This window comes from Takifugu rubripes, chromosome 11 (genome assembly GCF_901000725.2).
Source record: "Takifugu rubripes chromosome 11, fTakRub1.2, whole genome shotgun sequence".
Taxonomy (NCBI): Eukaryota; Metazoa; Chordata; class Actinopteri; order Tetraodontiformes; family Tetraodontidae; genus Takifugu; species Takifugu rubripes.
In genome coordinates, this window is record NC_042295.1 from 14481642 (window position 1) to 14505462 (window position 23821).

Consider the following 23821-nt stretch of genomic DNA (forward strand, 5'->3'; position numbering starts at 1 on the left):
CTGCCCTGTGCCGGTTTGGTGCCACCAAATGACAACAGTGGGTCTAGTACTCATCATCCAAAATTGATATGGTCTGGCCCTCTGACATCTTAAAGGTCACAGGTTCGATGTAACAATTTAAAGTTAGACATTTCGTTTACTTGGCAATAATACCAATAATTCCACATTATATCAATGTGCATATAATGCACAGCTTGGACACCCCATAACAAGTTGATAACGTCCACGTAAGGGAAGCAGCAATAGATATAAATCAAGTTGCAGCAGCATGATTTTGCAACTTCTGTCTCAGAGCTTATGCGCGACCCGCATACCTGCAATGCAGTCAAATTTACCGCAATGCTAGTGGAAAAAGAGAGAGAAAATCACAGATTTTTAAAGTTTAAACATTTCAGAATGTCAGATTTTTAGTCTTTATGAAAAGGTACGTTTTATTATCTAAAGAGATCCCGTTCAAATGTTAGTTTATATGAATATTCATGACTGTCTGGGTCGCTGTCTGTGTCAATTTTACGGATGTCGCGCAAAGTCACACCGCACCGAAAAGTAGCTTTCTTCAAAATAAAACCCACCTACGTTGAGGTCGTAAAGAGCGCGTTATCAGCATTCATAAAACTGTATGAAAAACGCGCATCACAAAGAAAATAATACACCTTTATTGTAAAAAGTCAAATTTGCCAGTGTTGGATATTTATTGAGGTAAATTGTCGCGCGCTGTAATTGACGACATTTACGATGAAAGGTCATATCGGAAACGCGCGTCCTCGGCACGTCCACCTTGTCGGCGTGGCTCAGCCTGTAGGAGCGGCCGGTTCCTCCCAGCAGCCTCCCAGTCCGGAGTGAGAGCTTTTCTTCTCACAGCAGCAGCGGGGATTTTCTGACTGCACACGCCGGATATTCCTCACGTTCCGAGCCCCCTTACTGCTGAAAGCGGCGAGTAAAGAAGGCATTTTCCCCGGTTCTTCTACTTTCCCCATCCCGTCTCTCCGTTGTGGGCCGTTGTTGGATCCCCCCCCCCCCTTTTTTTTTTTATTTTTGTAGGTTTTTATCCTTGACAGTTGCTCTGTGGCGCACTCAGGTTTCTTTTGCTGACATGGTAGATTATCACGCTGCCAATAACCAAGCCTCGGGCGGCGGGCCGCAGACCTACATGGAGCAGGAGAATGACTGGGACCGGGACCTACTGCTGGATCCGGCCTGGGAGAAGCAGCAGAGGAAGGTAAGTGAACGCACCACGGGCCCAGCTGGGCCCTGTCTCGCCGGGCTGTGCAGCGGAGACAGCGGTTGGAAAGAAAATGGCAGTGGAGGGATGGGATGGGAAGGGAAATGGAGCTGGTACACCGAACACGGGCCTCGGTTCTGCTCGGTAAAGCCCGCAGCTTCTTCCGTTCCAGTACTTAAACTCAGCCATCTTCCCTTTCGACCCCGCTTGGCTCATTTCATGTTACCCGACCTCGTTCTACTCCGACCAAACTCCTTTTCTCCCCACGCCACCATCCTCCTCTCCATTCGAAGACGTCGGAATGTGAGACTGTTCCGCTGTGCATGTGTAACATGTTCGGCTCCTCTAACTTCGAGGTTGATCTACTATTTTTCCCTCCGCAGCGCTTCGAATTTCCATGGGAAACGGGCGCCAATCACATGTTAAAAAACCCAGAGTGGGATGGTGCAGACCGAGGTCCGAGGTCTGAAACAGCCGGTCCGGGGCTGTTTTTGAAGGCTGTGCTGTTATCAGGGCGTCCAACTTAGCTGGCTGGTTGGAGGCCGATAAGACAGATTTTCTGCTGCTGCACATTACAGGAAAAGAGATGATGGAAGATCATCAGACGCCGGAGTCTTAACCATAAAGCTGCTGTGATTCACAGACAACATCTGTGCTACGAGTCATACGCAAGAATTCCAGTGATATCATTGACCCGTTGAAAGGCGTGAAGGGTTTCTCTCACAACTATTTATACAGTTGTAAGGAATTTAAAGCATCCCTCTAAAGCAAACACCACCCACGGACCATTAGTGGATGCATGGATTTAGTAAAGACGTATTGATTATGTCTGCAGAATGGTCCGTCAGACCACAGAGAGCGCCTCATTCGTAACCATCATCCCAACCTTTGGCGTGTGCGGAGGACCGTCGGAGGCTGAGGCGATCACAGCAACGCTCGCCACACGTTTTACCCACGCCGCCTCGGTCCCCCACTCGCATAAACCCGACAATACTGACCTTGTTCTTAGTTCCCCCTTAGTTTAGCCATTGCAGTCCGGGCTGGCAGCAGAAAGGATGCTGAAATTCAAGTCACGGGGGCGCTTGTTGATCACATGATGTGATGCAATTAAGCGTTGCCACGAGAGCTTCTGATGATGAAAGATTTATTATGACACCAGAAGTGTTTTAAGACCCTCGTCCATACATTTCTATTGCAATGCACAGCTGTGAATTAGCATCCTGACAGTGTAGAAGCATTCTGCTCTTATTTTTATTCGTGGACTAACTGGCGGGGTGACTGGTGGGGTGGACGTTACCGTTAGGCCATCAGCAGTTGTAGGGGGTTGACTCAGTGGATTCCCTGTTTGTACAGAGATCACACCGGTCAAAGTTTCTCCCAGAGGAAAACTTAACGTGCTAATCATTAACGGAACGAGGTTCAATGTGTGAACCAGGCCCGATGTCCATTCTCCTGCATTACTGAGGCCTCTAATCAGTGCTGTGGATGAAAGAGTTCACCAGGACGCCACATGCCCCCCGTTACTGAGCGGGAGCTGGGTCACCCCTGGTGCAGTGTGGAGCGACGGGGCAAATTCCTGTAGTGTGTTCATGCTAGCTGGGCCAGTAATTGCACACTCGCTAACAAATGCCTCAGAGCTGTCCTGTGCTCCTGCAGGGTTACTGTAGTGGGTAAACAGGAGATGAGTTTGATTACATTTTATTCTTCATAACATTGGCAATAGGAGTAAGTGGAGGTAACCCAGGTGTTGCTACGCTGCTGCCAACAGTTTGAAATTTCCGGCCACCGTGACGGTGGCGGGAGCAGAAGTTGATAGTTGCATCACACTTCCTGTCACCCATGTTGAGCAACACCCAAGAGCACCTGGCGCAAGAGCCGTTTGTTCCAAGCAAAGGTTCTCGCCTAGCAAACATGTCATTAGGTCGTTCTCATCGCTGCCGCTGCGTGTTGAGACACGCCGCAGCGCGCCATGACGCCACCGGAGGATTTACTGCGGCCCTGAGCCGTGCGGCACACAGCACCAGCCCCTGGAATGACAGTTGGAGCGGCGCACAATTCTCATTTTCTTCGGGCAGGGCGAAAGTACAGCGAGGTGGGCGGATGAGCTAACAATGAAAGCTGTAAAGCACACAGGCCGGAGGGCCCGCCGCAGTCGGCACCACTGCCGGCTGCCTGTTACTATTTGCCAAAGTGATGTAATCAAGCGCAGTAGTATTTGAGTAAGGCACCGACGCTTGAAGAGATTACAACAATAACTCCAACCATCATGGAACCTTCTGCAAAATTTCCCCTCCTACACATCTCAAGTGCATTGGCGGCGTCAGACTGAAGGTCGGGGGCAGATCGGATGATTCGATATAGTTCGTGTAATGGTTATTCGGTTGCGTGTGTTTCCGTCTTCCTGTTTATTCTTCACTCTTTTACCTTAGAGTTTCAGCCAAGGTGTGTCCTCTAAATACTCCCAGTAAGCTCCCAGTGAGTGTGCAGCCTCCTCCGACACACCCAGCCCGACAAAAGCTTTCCTCTTCCAGCGCTGCCAAGGTGGGCAGGAGGACACAGTGTTGGTTTGTTCTCCTGCCGCCCACTTTGACATGCTTTTATTGTGACGAGTCAGCAGACGGGGCCGTTTGGGCCCAGGATGATCTGCAAATGACATCTTTTGGAGGACGAGTGGATCAAACGACGCGTCCCTGCCAAGGCTGCGGTCTGATTACACGATAAGCTGCCTGCCAGCTTTTGTCTCCCCGTCTGCATTCTTTGTCCTCGGCGGCCTTTAAAAGAGCGAAGGAAGCTGCACATGTTTGAGGGAGGTTGGCTAAACGGCTTTGTTTTCTAAACAACAATAGAGGATGCTTTGTTGGTTGAGAATGCGCTTTGATTGGCTCTCGTCTTTTCTCTCTGCGTGATCGGCCGATTCCGTGACGGGAGGATCGGCTCAGGGTGGATACTCCTGTCCAACAGTTGTCAATGAATCCCGCCGTCCACGTCCAAACGTCTGTCTAGTCCGGAGCCCCCGTTTTCCTCGGTGACGTCATGGGATGTTTCTGATGACGGGTGCTCATCCAAAGGTCGGCGGAGGGATTGCGTGAACGGAGTTGGGAGGAAATTCTTCTGCAATCACAAAAAACATTTGTGGAAAAGCTGCGCTGCTCCAGCTGATTCCAGGTCAGCTGTGGGAAAACGCTCCCCGTCAGCTGACTGGTCCAGAATCAGCTTGTGGACTTGCACAACCAGCCACTCAACCAGCCGGGCAGCCAGCATGGGGACAGAACAGAGGAATGTAACCCCTCGCCTTCCTCTCCTCTGCTCTTGGCGGCAGCGAGAGAGCACACAGGGGCAAACATTCCTTCGGTGGCCCATTATAGCCTGCTGGGCCAGTGGGAGGAGGCGTCTAACTAAAGGGGGTTATCCTGTTTTGGGTTTTTTTTTTTTCCCCTAGCGGGGATTGCAGGATTCCAGATGTGGTCTGTGCACTGGAGACGAGAGAGAATCCTCCCTCGGGGTCGAGGGCACTTGAGAAGGAGAGCAACAGTTTCCAGCCGAGTCGAAAGGTGGATGAAATCAAGACGCCGGTTGTTGCTCCAAATATTTGTTTGTTGAAATCTGTTTCGGCGCCGCCCTGCGATCGACTGTTCTTTGGGACCGTTTACTTAGCATGTGGAATAGCAGGCGAGTGCAAAGTGCAAAGCTAACCACATGGTAGCCAGCGGCTGCTGCCTGTAGCAGCTAGCTGTAGGCAGCAGGGTCGGGCTGGGGGGAGCCCCGTGTGTTCCTCTTTCAAAGGGATTTCTTTACGGTCTGTTTCTCCTCCACTCATTGTGTCGAAGAAAGGCGTTTCTGCACGCCTGTGCATTCAAATATCAGACGCTGCTGGTCCCCTGGTTCAGTTTATGGCCGGCGTGACCTTGTGGTCGTTCGCTAATTGTTTGTTTGCGTTCACAATCTTGCTTCTGAGCTTTTGTGTGCATAGTTATGAGGATTACTAAATGGCATTTCCCTCTGAACTGAAATTGGCAACAATGGAGACTAAGAATTTCCTTTTGGTTGGCTGCCAGGCTGCCTGTTGATGGTTTTAGCTGTGAGCTCCTACTACCCCTCTTCCTATGTTCTCCAGGCTTCTCCCAAAGGGCTGTAATGGAATGAGTGACTTTTCTCACATGAAATTCTACATTTGTTTGTAATAACTTGATTAAAGGATCTAATAATGCTGTATTTAAAACTCAACCGATACAATAATGTCCGATTGCGGTTGTTTTTAGCTGAGATTAGCGTGTTTATTCTGGTTGTAAAATAAGCAGCACGATTTCTTGTCTTTGCATGCAGACAAATATTTAGGGGATTCTAAAGTCTTGCTTGTGTGCCGAAGGGTCACCAACAAGCTTAAAGTGGTTCCCAGCTATAATCATTTGGCTGATGCTGCACATTTTCTCCCAAGATCTTTGCTTATTGTCGGTGTCCTCGGCCTGGATGGCTGCAGAGAGCAAAGGCATTCATGCATGTTTGCGTGGGACGGCAGCTTCTCCGCTCTTCAGCGCTTCGTATTTTTGGAAACACCGTTTCAGAGGTCCGTTATCACCCTGCACCTGAGAGGAGTGATCAGATTTAATAAATGTTCTGAACCCTGAAAAGAAAATACCCATGTATTAGATGGAAAAGGGAATTTAACAGTGAGGCGGAACAGGCTCTCTTAAACAGTTGTTCTCAGGCTGGTGTGGTTGTGCCAGACAGGCTTTTACCACCCCACACACAGCCACCCACCCCACCACACACACACACCCACACACACCCCACCCACCCCACACACACCCACACACACACACACCCAACCACACCCCTATTTCCACTCATCCAGAGATTATGGCCCAGTTGATCTGAGTAGATTATGTTCAGATCTGACACACATCCTGGGTAAGTAAAACAGGAACTGCCCATGTCTGCATACAATACATATGCATATGGCTCGCTAGGTATAGCCTATATAATCATCTTTAAAAAGTTGTAACGTGTCCAAAAAAACCTAAAAGCGGAGGGTGTTAGCTCAGCATCCCAAAACCAAAGTGTGGTATTGAACTATTAAATGTTTCTTCTTGTTTTTGAATATGTGATCACACCTTTGTTATTGTCTCTCTAGTGGGTGGGTGGGTGTGTCTGTGTGGGTGTGTGTGTGTGTGTATGTGTGTGTGTGTGAGCAAAAGAGAGATGGGGAAAAACAGACTGCACAACAGGCTATGCTAGTCTTGCAGTGCGCTCTTATGCATCGAACTCGGTCTGTGATATGCTCGTGCACGTGGCGCAGACATCTGGAGGGAGTGTTTGATTTGGCTGGAGGTTTTGACTGTATCTGCCTGGTGCCACACGGGTCCACCTCCAGATCTGCTCCCTGTGCTGCTGCAGCTGTAAATCGGCTGAAGCGCTGATAATTAGCCTTGATTATCGCCCGTCACCGGTCACATGCCGCCGGCGGCCTGTAATTTTTCTCCTCTGTTTGATCACAAAGACAGCTAAACAACCTTGGACGTGTTGGTTCCTTGTCCGCCTCTCTGGCCTCTGTGGATTATTCAACCCTCCTCACTCCTACACCATTTCCTGCTAAAACCTGTAGTATTTTAAGACGCACGTTTGAAATATTGAAACCCAGAGCTCTCGCTGGTTTTAGAACAAAACAGCATGAAATCCTCACTCCGCCTTTCGGTTGCTCTGCTCTCCCTCACGATAAACCCGAACATCTTCACAGAATAACCATGCGCTCCTTTTTGCCCTCGTCACTTCCTGCCTTTTGTCATCACCACAGTCGCTGAGGCGACACACAAAATTGTTGGGTTTTCTGTTTGCTTCTGTCTGATCAAACAGCTCAGCTCTGGGGTTTGCGACCGTATTGCGGGATTCATATTTACGTCCCCCAGTACATGTGTTTTCAGTCAGGCATCTCCAGGACCAGCCTGGGGTTCACAAGTTGAATCTGTTTTTCTTTTCTTTATAGTTCAGATGAGATTCCTGTGTGTCTGGAGCTTCTAGAGAGACACACATGGCAGAGATGAAGAGCTTTAGCTCTTCAGTCTGCTTAAAGCTATTGATTTATATTTAATATTGGCTTTGAACAGGGGGGGAAAACATCTGTAACACAATTGAACTGGTCTGCGAGGTTGTACGCTGAGATTAAAATGAGACAAAAACGATTCTCTTATTACGCTGGTGGCGAGCATCGAAGCATGTTTGCGAGGGCCGTTGTATCTTTTACAGTCTTGCACGCAGGCCAGCAGACAAGTGAGGCGAGGTTGAGCCAGATGGTTGAACATTTTCGGCAACTTCTCTGCCAGGTTACGCAACTGAAAAGTCGGTCAATCCAATCTTACTGCTGCTGCCTTCAAGGTTTTCATCTTTCCTCGCTCTGTTGTCATTTCCACACCAATATCGAGTGTTTTTTGGTTAAAAATAAGAATTTCATCATCAGACATGCACAGATGGAAGGAAGGTTCTGTGGTTCTCTTAATTCTTCTTCTTCTTTTTTCAACCTTCTCACTATTTTAGATATGACGCCAGTGTCCAGTCAGAAACTCAGTCAAACTAACTCACCACCAACTCAGACCGTGAAGAGAGTCAGATCTGTTTTTTTTACCCCCCCTTAACGGAACAGATGGCGGACCAAGAAATGATGGAATGCCTGCTGACTGTATCCTGAAGAAAGTATGAAACGTCTCCACTTGTCCTTCACGTCACATTAATGACGCTGCACACCACAAATATGCACGGTAGAAGCCATTTTGTCCACTTCATTATGTCAAAAGTCCTGCTTTTTTTCTGCTTTTTTAACCGTCGAGATGGGTTGTGATCTCATCTAAATGTCGTCTACTGTGAATAATACCCAGAATGAAACCTCCCAAGTCAACGTAGGTGAGTTTGCTGCAACAGAAATGTCTTTTCCCCCCCTAATGTGGGTCAGGGAAATCCTCCGTCCCCGCGGCCACCAGCTTACCACCCTGTCTGGTCCAATCATAGCTGGCCTGCGGGGGATTATTTTGCCGTGTTTTTCCAGTTAACAAAGACTTCTATTTGCTGTCTCCTGACTCAGGAAGGCACGGCAGTGTGAGCGTGGTGTTCACACGGGCCCGCCGTTCTGTGTAGTAGCTGCAGTGTTTCGGTTTCTGGCGAGCGTGCACGGCTCCGCTCCGCTCCGCTCCGCTCCGCCACCACTGCTGTGGAGAAATTCTCACCTCGCCGTGAGAATTGTGCTGCAGCATTTTCTCTTCAGCCCGGTGTCACCGTTTTAAAAAAAGATCGACGCCGTCTTGTGACGTTGGTGCACTTTGACGAGAGCGCCGGCGCCGCAGGTTTCCGTGGTGCTCGGCGTAAAGGTGGCGCAGAAACAAATGTAAAGATGTTATCTACTGATGCACAGATGTGAAGAGATCCTGACTGGCTCCCACTACGGACACCAGGCGCTGGAAACAATTTTCATTATTCTAAAAATAAGATGCGAGACTTACACTAGGTTGCTTAGCAACAGCCCCCAAAGCACAGTTGTATTGATATGGTGGCTGCTGTGGAGAACGACCACTGTGTAGAGTTCTACCGAAACACCAAAAACTGACCAGAGGTGCCGTGGAACGCAGAGCTTGTTGTGATGTCACTCGTGTGACATCTGTCCTCCATAGAAGTGTCTCCTGAGGCGCAACTAGGACGTGGTTTGATAGTTGCGCCACTTCACTTTGGGGCATTTTGGGTGGCCACTCAATTTGTTTTAGAGCAGGAAGTGGTTGCGGGGATCAGACTGCCGTGGATTCACTGTCTACATATCCCAGACTGCTCCACATACGGGGTGGGGTAGGTGGGGGTGCGCCAAGATTAAAGTCATTCTAAAGGGATGCCTCACAGATGCAGGTTTGACCTACACATGGTGATAGTGGCCTTCGCTGCGCCCTGTTCCCGGAGGGGCTCTCAGGGCGGGTGCGTGTCGAGGGGGTGGGTTTTAAAAGCTCTGCATGGGTCTATCTGGGGCACGAGGAGCCCGGCGTTAAATCATCTGGAGGTTTTAGGCTAGTGTGGGAGAGCATGTTGATGCATCATTTTGTGTTTAGGCATATGTGTGTATTTCCAATAAGCGCCGCGTTATTACGCCTTTGTCAGTTCAGCTCGCGTGGGCATTACAAAGAAGGACAAAAACGCAATCGCTTCTCCCGAGAGGAAAGCGAAGCAGGATCCAGGCTGGTCCAAACTGGCATTTGGGACTAGTCATCTGGTCAAGAATAGCTAAAGGCATCCATTGCATAGACTAAACAATTAGCACAGGATAACTGATCTATGACATTATCCTCAGTTGGCCCATTAGCTCAGTGGCTTCGAAAGATCTGCCCTGTGATCAGCGAATGCCATTTAATTGGCCGTCTGCGTGATGAGACACTCAGCAGCTGATTAACGCCGACTGGCGTGCTGATTTTCCTTTGCATGGTCTCGGCTGCATGTCAGACAGGCATTGGGTCAGTGAGTCACGAAGCCCTAAAGGGCAGGGTTGAGCTCTGGAATGTGTGTGTGTGTGTGTGTGTGTGTGTGTGCGTGTGTGTGTGGGAAGGGGTCATCAACAAGAGGAAACTGAGGAACAAACAGCACACTGCTCCCTGTTGAAGGTCTGGATCCTCTCAGCACCTTTCGGAGGTCTCCTCCCTGCCAGCTTATCTAATTGCTCACAGCAGCAGGAAGCCTTTAAGCTTTTTAGAACAATTTGCATCCTTTCAGTTTATATCCAGCGGCATTTAAAACCCAAAACTAAAGCGCTCGCTCAATATTTCAAAATATCATTTGTATCAAATTAAATCAATGATGTGTTTGGCACGTTGATTAAAAATCAATAAATGCTTTCTCATCGTGTCCTAATTAACGATGAATTGATGGAGGTCAGTAACTGTCTCCAGTGGATCTTTGATGGAACGATACTGTTTGTGCTAAAGTGCACGGCCACACGCTGCCTTTTTATTGATTTTTTTTTTTTTTTTTTTTAAAGTGGTTTTTGAGTCGCCAATCGGGTCCTATTGATTCGTGCACCATTAATGTGAAGCAAACACTGCGGACGTATGCGCTCCGAGTGGTCTTCTAACACCTCTGTGTTGCTTCCTGTGAGAAAGAGTGTGTGTTTTTAGTGGGGTGTGTTGTGTTTCACATTCCTGCACTTACAGCACCCACACAATCTAACACACACACACACACACACACACACACACACACACAGAAATAAGCAAGGCCAATGAAGTAACAGGTAATGTACCAGACCTTTGCTCTAACTGTTTAAGTCCTGTAGAGTTCCGTTTTCACATCTGTGCATTGTTTCTTTCAGCGGGGGGGGGGCACCTTGCTGCACTCTGACGTCACCATTGTTTCGGTGACAGTTAAATGCGTTGCCTTATAAGGTAAAAGTGTGTGAGGCGGGTAGAAAAGGAGGAGGTGCAGGAAGAGCCTGTTACCGTGACAGTGCTGCGGGGCAACTGAGCCATCCTGAAACTCTCGTTTGGTCACATTTTTATGAGCTCTCACACACACACACACGCACACACACACGCACACTCACACTCACACTTTCCAGTACCACTTGGTCTTCTACTGTGTGTTTCTGTGAATATAAGAGATATTTTTGTTGTGCTTTGGTCTCTTTGTTTGTCTCTCTTTAAGGTGTGTGCATGCATCTGGGTTATGATTCCTAAAGTAACCGTGGGAGCAGCGTCACATTCAACAGAAACACCCTGCTCAGAGGAATCCCAATAACGAATATTTAACGCTTCTCATACTTTGCATACCGCACAGATTCCAATGAATTTAATTATTTAAATGCTCTGCATTATTTGTTCGGTGTGAAGAACAAGCTAGGGTTGAGGTGCGGGTTGTATTTTAGGAAGGAAAGGTTTCAATGCCCTCTAAATATCGTTGATCACTGTTAAACAAGAAGTTCGGACCGAAGAACACTTCTTTTTTTTGGTCAATGACTTCCTCTTAACAGGCCTGAGCGGTTTTCGGAAGGTTTGTTCCTGTCTTCGCTATAAATGGACTGTGTGAACTTCCAGGGGCGTGAGTTTAACACAGCTGTAACCTTGTCGCGCACCCAAACGATGCCTGGATTAACGAATCATTTTAGACTCAATTACAAAGTTATGCAGCATGCGGTGCAGCTGTGTATCGCTGCAAGAAAAGAATGAAAAAGTGAAAACTGCCATTAATATTGCAGGGCTTATTGATGTTGCAGCTCATAATGGACTAAATACACATCGGGAATAAATATTCGGGAATGTGGAATTTTGCTGCTACTTTCTACAACGCAGAACATCGGGACTAGAAACGCTGTGGAAAAATCCGCGTCGCTCCGTGGCAGCAGGCGACGGGGCTCCGGCGCTCTTGAAAGGGGACGGAGTCAAACGAGGCTTTGTCCCTGCCGCCTGCAACGTTTCCACTGGAACGCACTCGGAAAACTCACTTCTGTCCGGCGACGTGCACGTTTGCTCGCTGGTGATTGCTTTTCTATCGCCCTTGAAAGCTGTCGTGCGGCATCACTTCAACACTTTGGAACGAACCCATGTGCGGCGAGTGGTTCCGTTTCCTCCTGCCTGATTGGATCGGCAACAGAACAGCAGAGTTGGTGCGAGCTCTGGAAAGATTCGGCCAGAGGTTTTCATAAAAGGTCGACACAAACAGCTGAGGCTTCGGCCCGCCAACTGCGATCAGGCCTGCCAAACTCCTGACTGGAGCTGTTAAAACACAGACGCACAGAATTGGGTGTGCAGTAATAATGACCTCAGCTTTTCAGTCATTATAGAGCTCTGGTCTTGGGATGAGGGGATCTGGCGACTGGAGGTCCTCTCCCCACCGAAGAGGACCCAGAGTTGGGTCATAATAAGGCAAAAGGCGGAGGAATTAAACATTTATGTTTGCACCGTTCCTCTCTAATCCTCCCCTAATTGTCTTTGATTGCAGCCAAGTTGAGGCTTGACTGTCACGGGGGTGACGCTCTTGTCTGGTATGGATTTGCCATCTGTAGTTTATTTACAGTCGGATGCGGCCGGGCGCTGGTGTCACTGATATCTCCTGGTGTTTGGTTCTGGACCCGGAAGGGTGGCGACAGCGAACGGGAGCAGCGGTCGATACGGTGCATGTTTGGTCAGTGTTTTCTCAAGAACGGTAGAACATTTCCAAACGTATGTCGTTGCACAATAACATCCTGGTTGAGTCATTCACTTGCTGCTGGTCTTAGTTAACTATTCTAACTTAATTAAGCCTGTCTAACTTGATTAGACACAACCATGGCACCTTTAGGTGGGCTCATTTACTTGCAATATCCACTGATTTGATCCTAATTGATGTATCACTCTGGGGAACATCTCAGATCCTTCCTCTTAGACAAGAATTAAGTAAAACTGAAAATGGCACCTTAAATGATATCTTATCAAATAATACAATGCAAACTCCTTTCCGCCTCCCCGGGCAGACTTGATAGTGGCTCATCCCTTCTTCCATAGATAAGGATAATTTGAATGCTCACAGTACAAAAGGTCAGTGTCTTGTTCCTGTACAGGTTCAGTCCGTTTTAATCGCGGTCCATCATGTAATATAACTTCATAATGTGTCAGATTTTATAAGCTTGCACCGAGGTTAATATTTGACGTCTGGCACAGAGGGTCCCATTCAGTGCATTCTTGGAGAATTACCATGCACATCCTCCCCGGTGGTTTCCTGTGCTGCGCCTCTTGACAGAGGAAGCGTTCTACTCGGCCACTGATTGGCTGTAAGGAAGGGACGGCATGATGGGAGACCCACACGAGCAGGACGCTCTGACCCTGTTTCCTGTGAAGATACGAAAGCATAAACTGGTCATTTTCAGCGTGTGGTGTCACATGTTGTGCATTCCTCACCCCGCTTTATTGGTATATACGCTTCATAGTTTAGGGTGGATATGCAATTTGAAAAGGTCCGGGACCAGAGCCTTTTTTTTCCCAGGCATAACTGTGCATGTCTCTGTAAGTGGACCCGCTTTCCAGTTAAATAATTCAGAGTTCAGAGTGAATCAACCTGAGCAGAATGCAAACACGCTCCAAAATACGAATTCTCCCTCATGAACTCTCCAGCCTGAAACTGCAGGGAGGACATCCTGGCCCTTGTTTTCATGTCTGCTTGTTTATTTAACAAAGTATATTTTTAAAAACAGGCCTTGATGTGTGTAGATGTGGGTGAAGGGAAGGGTGGATGTACTAAAAAGGAGTTGGTGGGAGGAAAAACATAGCTGGCATTCCTGACATGTCATGTTCAGGGAGGCCGACGCATGTTCATCCACTGGCCGTTCTGGACGCCCTCGGTGCGTCGCACCTTCCCCGTCCCCCCCTGTCCCTGCTGCATGGAGAGCAAATTCCAGGGGGGATGTGTTTGTAGCTCCTTTTCAAATTCCCCAGGAGGAGCTGGAAATCCCAAAGATCCGGAAAGTGACGGCCCACGATGTTTAGATCAAAAGAAGTGGGAACCACTCAGGCATTCCAGTGTCTGAGGTTATTAAGTTAATGTCCTGTTGTTGCTGGATCGCGCCTCCATCACCCCCCCCCCCCCCCCCCATTGACACGAAGACCCTGTTCTGGATCAAAGATTCCAAACACTTGTCGGAAGTCAATTCCCTCGATGTGATCCCCGGAAGAGCTCAGCGTCTCGTTCGCCCTCATTAACAGCTGACAGATCGAGACCTTCTTAAACTGTGATTGTGACCACGGATGTATTTTTATTCCCCTCGGTGAGGATTTTCATCTCTTAATTGAATCTATTATTTTTAAGCGTTAAGTAGTTAATTTGGTCATTTATATGCTATATATGTCTTCTATCCAGAACTAGTGATTGGCTCCAATGTTCTTTAATAATGTAAACGTGATAATGAGATGGAAATCTAGAGATTCTCATGACTTGTAAAAAAAAAAAAAAAGTACTTTAGTGTTTGGAAAATGTTCGCTATTCATCCTAAAATAGACTGGAAAAGACACACACACACACACACACACACACACACACACACACACACACACACACTGTCAGCAGCAGTGCAATCTGACTCCTCATCTGACTCTTTGACCAACAAAGACAGGAAGAGACATAAATAAATGAACAAATAACCACATTGCATGTCACTCTACCCGGACCCTCCCCTGCTCATCGCCCTCCTCCCCTCCCTAATTTAGAACTTCTGACCACAGTTCTAAGAATATTCCTTTAAGATGGTAACAAATCACAAATTCCCCCCTTTGTTTGGTCTGGGCTCTGCATCAGTGTCCTCTGTGGTGGGTTAACGCTCGTTCCTCAATTACTTTTCTTTGATGTGACACAATAAGAAGTTTCACCCTTTTAAGGCACTTTAAGAAAAAAAAAGTCTCTTCCATCCTTCTTTTGGTCTTCTTTCCTTTGTTACTTAGCGTTGCCACGATCCCCTGCATATATGACATATGATCAACAGTTAGATTACTAATAACACTGGACTTTTGTGATATATAAATACTAGTACAGGACAAGGGTCCTGGCAAGAAATACCCAGCAAACACACGTTTGTTAGCATTGGGAGGTGTGTGTTTGTGTGTGTGTGTGTGAGGGTGAGATGTCACTTCATGTCACTACACGAAGTCGTCGGGGGGGTCTCACCGTCTGTGTGTGCACGTTAGTGGCCACGTGTTGAGACTTGAGAAGGTAAAAAGAGCAGTGTACAGACACTTTTAAAATCGGTTTAGTGATGTTGTGTCATTGTGTAGAACCCTCCTTTCCCAAGGCCAACTAAAAACATTCCAGCAGCTGTTGGGTCCTGTGGTCGGAGGCTTTCTTTGCTTTGTGGCCCTCTGGTTGTAACATACACACATTTTTGCATTATAACCCTGTTCTGATCCCATCAGACTTCCTGAGAAACGGGCTTGTGTCCCTCAGGGAGTTTGGTGCTGCAGCAGCTGTATGATCACAGGCTTCGTTCCCAGTGACACAGCTGACGGATCCATTCAACCAGTGTAGATCTTCTGTTCAGATCTGGTGGTGGTGGGGGGGGGGCAAGACCACATACCATCCTGTGACGCTACCTTTTCCTGCCGCTTATTCATCATCATTCAAAATTTAGCGCATTATGTGTGTGTCTGTTAGCGCTTGTGTGCAGTCGAGGGTGTTTTAAACCCTAAAAGTGTGGAAATGAGCTCAGAGAGGAACTCTGCTGCATGCCACAGCCCGGTTTAATTGGTTTGCCTCTAGAATAGGAGACCTTGTGTTTCACCAGACCAGGCTGGTTGCTGACCTTTATTCACAGGGCCAGACCAGCATGGGTTTGGCCCACGTTCGTCTGGTACACCCAGTCCGAATTGGCTCTGCCCAAGTTTTTTGAGGTTGTACCTTTGCCCAGTAGATCTCTGTATAACCCTTAACTACCGAGGAGCTGCTCTTTAGTGCTATGGCCTTACCCAGGCTACAGATTCTGCAATAAAGCACAGAATAATGTAAAAAAAAAAAAAGGCGTTATGAGTAGAGATAGCAGAAAAGAATTTAATGCTCAAGGAACTAATGGGTTTTCAGCTATTTCTCTTTTGTATTTCCTCATTTCAAACGGTTCATCAAATTCACATCCTCCCTAATTAATTCTACATCTATAGTGTCCTTAAAGCCTGTGTGCGTGCGTGCGTGCGTGTGTGGATGAAAGACAATTAGAGAATAAATCAAGACGTTGAGCAACATGTGGGCAGAAGATGTGGGATATTTCTTAATTAATGTGACCATTATCTTGTTGCAGTTGCTTTTATGTTAAGGCCTTTGATGTGATGAGCATTATAGTGTGTGTGGGCCATAAGGTCTGATGTTAGGAATGTTAACACACATGAGTAAAATACTGGTGAACAAAATGCACTTTTCAGGAAGCAGCGAGAAAGAGGAGGTAGGTTTGGTAGAAAACTCATGCACACACACGCAGCAAGTGTTGTAACACAGGGCAGTTGAGTGATGTCATTGTGTTAAATTCCAGTTTTTCCACGTGTGGCAGGACACTCCTTTATGTGCCACGTGAGATGTGCGCTCGAATATAGGCGCAAATAACGAGAGACGGTCTTTTTTCGGATGTGTCGGAAGCCGAAGCCGCTTTTGAATTATACACGCATTCTTCAAACTATGGATTTGTACAAGGAGAAGTTGTGTGTTTGTGAAGGTTAAATGCGTCTTCTACTTTTGGACTTGCATACCTGTGCAGGGAGTGGTAGAATGGTGTGACGATGAGCGGGAGGCGGCGCTGGTGACACAGACTGGATAAATGTGATTGTTTTAGTGGTTATAAGAACCAGTAACCATGCTCGTCCCTCCCCACAGCCCTGAGCAAATGTGCAGCCTTGACACATTTTATGTGAATTTGTGGCTTGTTAAGGCGCCTTTATTACGCAACACGTCCCTGTTTATAGATCAGAGCAAAGATGAGAAACGAGTCCCGGATCCTTTTTTTGCTTCCTGAGTTACAGTAACAATGATAGTAATTAAATTAACTATTAAAAGAGGATGAAAATGTGCCTGGCCAACTACGTTTGAAACCATGAGCCTGTTTACTTGGTAGGATCGGCTTTTAAAAAAGTGGGAAATGCCCCCTGGGGGGAAAAGGCACGGCCCAAGTGCCCCCAGTCAGAGGCTTTTATGGGTGTGCGGGAATCTGCCTGTGTTTAATGGCCGGTATACGTGGTGCAGGTTTGGGCCGCCTCACATGACGGATGACAGTTGTAACGCGGCGATCTTGCATCGCGGTGCGAGGCGACCAAAAATAGCCTGAGAGAAAATTCTATCAAATTTAGGATGAGGATCTTGCGACAGCAAAGACCTCCGTCTGCTAACCAGCCAATAAAAAGGCAGCAGGAAGTGGAACTAGCATTAGATGCTGTATGCTCGTATATGCAAATACATACGTACCCCCCACCCCCCACCCCCAACATGCCAATTTCGCCCTCTTAGCCAGAGACACATCCTTTAGACTAGGCTTTGACCTTTGACCCCGAAGTCCCACTAAAAGAGCAGAGTTGAAAGGCGACTGGAACACCCTGATTCTAGTGCGGGTCTGTGGTTGTTGGAAAACAGATCAGCCGAGCCCAATAGGACCCCATTAGCCCCCCATCCTCTCCACACCTGCAGCAGAGAGTTGGAGCTTTATAGGCAGGAGAAATCCTGGACACTTTAACTGCTTCCAGACCCCAGGAAGGACCTTTCCACACCAAGCTGACGCTGGACTGTCCAAAGTCACGTTGGGATTGTAAAGAGATTGTGCTGGTATGTTTTGCAGGCTCAGAATGTGTTGCCCCCGCGTCAGGCTTTGATAAACTGCCCCATTGTCCCAGTTTATGTGCTGAATGTGCCGGCCGAGAGGTCCATCTGATCTTCAAGATGTTGTTTCCTGTGAACTTTTTTTTTTTTTCACCTTCTGATTTCCTTTTGATTCGACTGACGCACCCATAAATGCAGCAAGTGATGTTATGCTTGCCCCCTGAAGCTGCCATCATATTAAAAAAACTCCACATAGAACTAATTACATGAGTGTTGCGTTCAAGAGTCCAGCAGTAATATACACACTAAAGTAAAGAGCCTGATCCTAAAGCTGGTTGAGGCCCAACTATTCTCACTTTTATCTTTAAAGTCTTGACTTGTTATCTGTCCTGTGTTCAAGTCCCAAATCCTCTTACCTGATCTGGTCTGTGTAGCCAACTGAGTGACCACATGGACGGGTTTAACAGGCTTCACTAGCTCATCCTATCTGCTCTGTCACCGGAAATTAGTCTCACTTCACTTCATGTGCCGTCAGATTCCCCAGTAGATTACCCACTAATTTAATGTAAAACCCTCTTTTAATGTTTAGACTGGTACATTTTTGTACAAAAATGGAACACTTTTGTTTATTATTTACCCTGAGCTGAACTTAAAGGTGCTTTAAGATCCTCCGTCCGCCTTTACCACTAAATCTCTTCTCTGATGAGCAGCAATATCCTGGAAATGATCGACAGGCCCCTGAGATGAAGACCGCAGGGTCTCGGTCTGTTCATTGTTCTTCCCGTCCCCGCTCCCAGTGTCACTCTCTCCCCCTGCTGCTAATGTTGTCCTGTTGTTCAACTTTCTCTCGTTAATTTAAATCCGGAGGTTTAAGCAGGGATGAGAAACGATTAATGGGGACAAAAATGAGTTGACGCTTGCCCTTTTTATCTGGAGTTGGACGGATTGTTAACCTGAGCTGGGACTTCCTGTCATTTTGGTGCCCTTTCCTTCCACATTGTCATTAAATGTAAATGGTAGGTTGGCATTGTCCCCCACCCCCCCCCAGCTTTGTATGCCTGTTTGTTTATGTGAAATGTATCCCGCCCCCCCTCCCCTCCCCCTGCTCGTAGTCTGTGTACTCAGTTAATTTCAGAGTGGGACCTCCACATACGATTGTGTATGTGCAAGTTGGGGGTTAGTATCAGGCGGTCTGGGGGAGGGTCGCGGAGTGAGGGGGCTGAAGGGCGCTATTATCCGTGGGGCTCAATGGGAGCTTTGTGTCACGGCCACGCTGGGGGAGAGGGGCAGGGCAGCGAGCAGCGCCCTGTCATAATGTTGTTAAAAACTCAGCGCAGAAACCAGACAGATTACATGATTGTTTATTCGCACGTCTCCGAGCCAACATTTCAATTTTAAAATGTCCCAATTTCTGCCACTGGAGCGGCGTTCGTGCTCGGTTTAAGCAAAATGATCCATCATTGGCCGATCTGGAATCTCTCGAATGACTTTTTCAGCATATTTTAAACTTTGTTTGGTTCGTTGACGCCGCGCTGTTCTCACTTGCATATGGACATTGTGTTATAGCGTCGCTCTCCACCCCCTTTCTTCAGCTACTTCCTGTCTTATCAAGCTAGCTCCCCTACCTCCCTTCCTGTCCATTGAATTTATCTGTCTTTCATTCAAAGTAGTTTATTGTGATAAACGTCAGGAAAACACGGCTCGGGCTCCAAGTATTCACCATTTTTGGTATGTTTCTGTGCTCTCCTGCAGACGTTCACGGCGTGGTGTAACTCCCATCTGAGGAAGGCCGGAACACAGATCGAAAACATCGAAGAGGACTTTAGGGATGGGCTGAAACTCATGCTCCTGCTCGAGGTCATCTCAGGTAAAATCCTCTCTAAAACTGTAAAGCTGGGCTCAAAAAGAGGGGCGTCGACCTGCTGGGTCGTTCAACCTGGATCCAAGTCAGAAGCCAGAGGGGAATATGCACAAGCAAAGCTGCCAGTCGGACTCAGAACTGTGTTCAGATATTAAAGACTAACGACACGTCTGTCTGGTCCAGGGTGTGGTTGTTCGCCGTTTCCACCCTCGGTCTGATCGCCGCATTAAAAAAAACAAGCGCGCAGACACATTACAAACACTCGGCATTTGTTTTTAGCATCTTTTAACCGAAGGGTTCTGTGTTCATCCACAGGCTCTGGGACGAAGGTTGCTGCTGTCCCTCATTATAGTTCAGCTGTATATTGTGTTCTGCTGAACCTGCGGAAACATGCTCGACTGCCCCACAGGCTAACCGGTGTGTGTGTGTGTGTGTGTGTGTGTGTGTGTGTGTGTGTGTGTGTGCATTTATATCCGCAGGTGAACGGCTACCTAAACCTGAGCGAGGCAAGATGAGGGTCCACAAGATCAACAATGTCAACAAAGCCTTAGACTTCATTGCCAGCAAGGGGGTCAAACTTGTCTCGATTGGAGCTGAAGGTGACCGTACAAACGTTTCTCATGGATTATTGCAGAGGGGCATCTGAATGTGCCCCTGTTTCACCTTCCCCTAAGCTTGGAGCCATTTGGAAGTTTCTCCTGACTCTTTTGTACAAATCTGTAGTTGTATCATCTCAAACATGCTCAAATCAGAAGATTTTCATTACACTCTTGACATATAACGCTCAGGTCTCCGTGAATGAAGCAGCATTTATGGGAAGACTGTGGATTTTGATAAAAATGTGAAGAATTTGACCTTGACAGGGTTGAGAGCTTGAGAGTTGTTAGTTATGCCAGTTGAACCTGAAGCAGAGGAAAATGTAAAAGGACTGTTTGAATGTGACTGCAGACCTGAATATTTAAAGAAAAACCTGATCTATTTGGAGTTTTAGAATAACAATGTGCTTTTTTAGCATTTTCTGATTGTTCAAACATCATTAATATACTTAATAACAGTTCAAAATGTCTTTTTTTTTTTTAAATGTGCAGAAATTGTGGATGGAAATGCTAAGATGACCCTTGGAATGATCTGGACCATCATCCTGCGCTTTGCTATCCAGGACATCTCTGTAGAAGGTACATTTATCTGGGTTTTCATCTGCAGCGAAGCTCTGCAGCAGTTGCTCCCTGTGCTGCGGAAACACTGGATTTTACACCTTAACTGCCTGACCGGGATTTGTCGGAATGTTTAGTGTTTTCACAATCATGCCCATGTGCGAGTGGAGGATGCTTTAGGGGAACTAGAGTGGAAGTAACGCGGAAACGACCCACACATATTCCCAGGGGCTTGAGCCAAGATTTAAAAAACAGGCTGTTCTAGATTATGAATTACAGTGATTGAATTTCTCAATAGCCTCACCATTGTTACACCAGGTTTATGATATCATTAACTTAACAAAAATGAGCTTCCATTAAAGTGTTAAATATAAATAAATAATTACAACACAAGTTCAGAGTAAATTAAAGCAGCTAAACTAGTAGGTATGAAGCTCCGGCTCAGGGTAACCATGTCACTCTATTGCTGCTTTGTGGTTATTTTTCATAACGTGTTGCACCATTCTAAACAAACAGCTTCTCTTTACTTTTTCCCGACTGCAGAGACTTCTGCAAAAGAAGGTCTTCTTCTATGGTGCCAGAGGAAAACTGCTCCCTACAAGAATGTCAATGTGCAGAACTTCCACATTAGGTAACCCACATGCCTGAATGTTCCACAACTTGCTGGTTGTAAGGTTTAAAGGTTTGAACGATTTAGATCACATATGGGACCCACAAATTTAGTAATTCATTAGGAGGCACTAGTAAACGTTTAACCCCTGATTATAGTGCCGTGTTAATTTGTTTTTATTTTCAATGTTTTCATCTAATTTTAAACTTTATTCTTAAGTTCACTATGAATTCAATCCTTCCTGTGCAGTCAGACGTTTGCTGTATCCTCGTGTGGGCATGTCGCCCCCTGCTGGCGACAGCGCGACATGTTCGAAACTGTCTGACCCTCAGCTAATCTGTTCTCTGTCCCACAGCTGGAAGGATGGTCTTGCCTTCAACGCTCTGATCCACAGACACAGACCTGATCTCATTGATTATGACAGCCTCAGAAAGGTGTGGGTTTAAAGGGATTTACCAGGGCATTTAGGCCACCCGAAGGCGTAGGTCTTCTGACGCTGTTGCTTCTCTTTAGGACGATCCTGTGACCAATCTAAACAATGCTTTTGAAGTGGCTGAGAAGCATCTTGACATCCCTAAAATGTTGGACGCTGAAGGTAAGATGTGTTGGCAAAAAGTACTATATATTGTTTTGGTTTAATGACCAGTTTTGTATTTACGCAGCAGGATTCTAATTCAGTTCTCATTCCCAGTTATCTCCCTAATGTCATATTTATGTCCTAGAAGCAGCAATGATTCAGCCTTTCCTTTTTTATTAGCACCAAAGCTTATGACCCTCCGAGTGTGATGACCAACATTTGTAATTGAATCGGTGCTTGACTGTTACAGTATTTTGAGTTGTCCATAAATCAGACTGACCTTTGCAGCAAATATGTGATTGTTTTGATGCCTGCATGTTTTAACAGGACTCCTTCAGTGTGTGTGTGTGTGTGTGTGACATCAGCACGCTTGCACAGCGTCTTTCTTACTATTCTCTCGTGTCCAGATTTAATCTGGGGTGTTTTTAAGTGACAGCGTGCATGTTTGGGCTCTCGGCCAGCTCCACCAGTAGAGTTGTGTGTGATGTCTGAAGTGTTGTATGAATGCCTGATTCCCTCCTCGTTTTAATATCCCTGCTCCTCTCTATTGTTTTAGTATTGTCTGGATGAATCCATTGGCTGCTGACCTCAGTAGTCTGTGACACATGGATGTCTGCCTGCTTGTGAACTGTTTTAATTTGACTTGTCCTGCATGTCCTGGCTTGTCAACATGTAAATCTCTGTCTTCATGACCATGGTCTCCCCACCTCATAGACATTGTGAACACTGCTCGTCCTGATGAGAAAGCCATAATGACTTATGTGTCCAGTTTCTACCATGCCTTCTCTGGAGCTCAGAAGGTACCTCGTAAGCCATCATCTGTGACCTTTAACCTCTCAGTTACTAACAAGGTGCTGCTTCCTGTCCAGCATGGCCTCCTTCACTATCTTGAGAGTGCTGCAAGGCCTCCAGAGATGTGTTGGGGCACGAACACATTCGGACGCTCAGAAAAGACGCTGCAGTTTAGCTGAAGCTCGCGCAGAGTCCACGAGTGTGTCTGTGCCCCAACACCGACCTTCAGTGTCCTATAACTTTCTTTAAGGGGACTCTTCTGGTCTTCTTCTCCCACCCAGCATCATTATGTGGGGTGCTGCTGTTAACGGGAGGAACCTGAAGCTGTGGAATTAAAGAGGGAGGCTCCGTCCCCTCAATGTTCACCACATTCTCCCATCTTTTTAAGGGAAAACAGCAATGCAGCTTGGGTAGCTTTGGCTTCATTCTTCATTTCTTTCTCTGTTTTGCCTTCTTTGTCCACCTCTCCCTGCTGGGTAATGCGTAGACATCGTGGGCACTCTGAGGCCGGATGAAAAGGCCATTATGACCTATGTATCCTGCTTCTATCATGCCTTCTCTGGAGCCCAGAAGGTGAGCCGCTGGATCACACTAACACTAAATGCACAAACAAACAACAACAGGGTTTCCAGCAGGTCATGTAGATCAAAAATCTTTTGCCCATTAAATATCACAATCATATATAAAAGTATTTATGGCCTAATGGAAACTCTTGTTAAAACAACCACAAATGCTTTCTGGTATTTCCGTTTCAGTGCTTTGGACTTTGACTGTGTTTCCTCTTTATGTAGTTTGTAATCTGAACTTTTGTTCCCAGATTCACATCAGCATAAGGATGCCTGAGCTCCTGCTGATGTGCTTCTGGGAATCCAGATTTGTATATCGCCATGGGAAACATTGGTTGATGTCTCTTCAGTTGCGCCTCAGCTAATAATACATTCTTTCTCAACTTTCTGAAGATCTGTTTTATCACATTTCTTTTTAAATATGCATCACACTTTTTATCTAAGTTTAAATTGAAAGTCTGGCACCAAAGGTGCCTGAAATGGAGTGAAATGTGTTTCTGTGCTATAGAAGATGTTTGAACCGGCTTGTCATAGTTTTTGTGCTGTGTTTGTTATTTCAGTGTTACAGTAATGTAATGTCCTAGGCAGACCTACTGATGTGGACTACAGAGCTACACTGAAACTGTAACTAGATGTATGGTTGAATCCTCCTCGGTTGCGACAGGAAACGCATGGAGCTTCAAAAACACATTGGCAGATTGAACTAACCAGCAAAAGCTCGCGCATGTTTTTACTGTAAAAAAACCAAAAAAACCCAATATGTTTTAATTAATCCGTTT

General features: G+C 46.7%; 1 protein-coding gene across 4 annotated transcripts in view; it reads left to right on the top strand.

The window, feature by feature from the left end:
- The first annotated feature begins 825 nt into the window (after window positions 1–825).
- The window catches only part of actn4 (actinin, alpha 4), a 30408-nt gene continuing 7412 nt past the window's right edge, over window positions 826–23821 (top strand). Inside the window, exons 1-8 of one of the 4 annotated variants that reach the window (XM_029843258.1) lie at window positions 826–1219; window positions 19235–19349; window positions 19823–19942; window positions 20432–20518; window positions 21041–21128; window positions 21463–21541; window positions 21621–21702; window positions 22964–23049. In XM_029843258.1, the coding sequence (XP_029699118.1) occupies window positions 1094–1219; window positions 19235–19349; window positions 19823–19942; window positions 20432–20518; window positions 21041–21128; window positions 21463–21541; window positions 21621–21702; window positions 22964–23049 (783 nt within the window). In that variant the 5' untranslated portion in view covers window positions 826–1093. Of the gene's footprint in view, window positions 1220–19234; window positions 19350–19822; window positions 19943–20431; window positions 20519–21040; window positions 21129–21462; window positions 21542–21620; window positions 21703–22398; window positions 22485–22963; window positions 23050–23821 lie in introns of all 4 variants that reach the window. The other 3 variants (XM_029843257.1, XM_011608724.2, XM_003968702.3) reach the window with 3 other exon arrangements.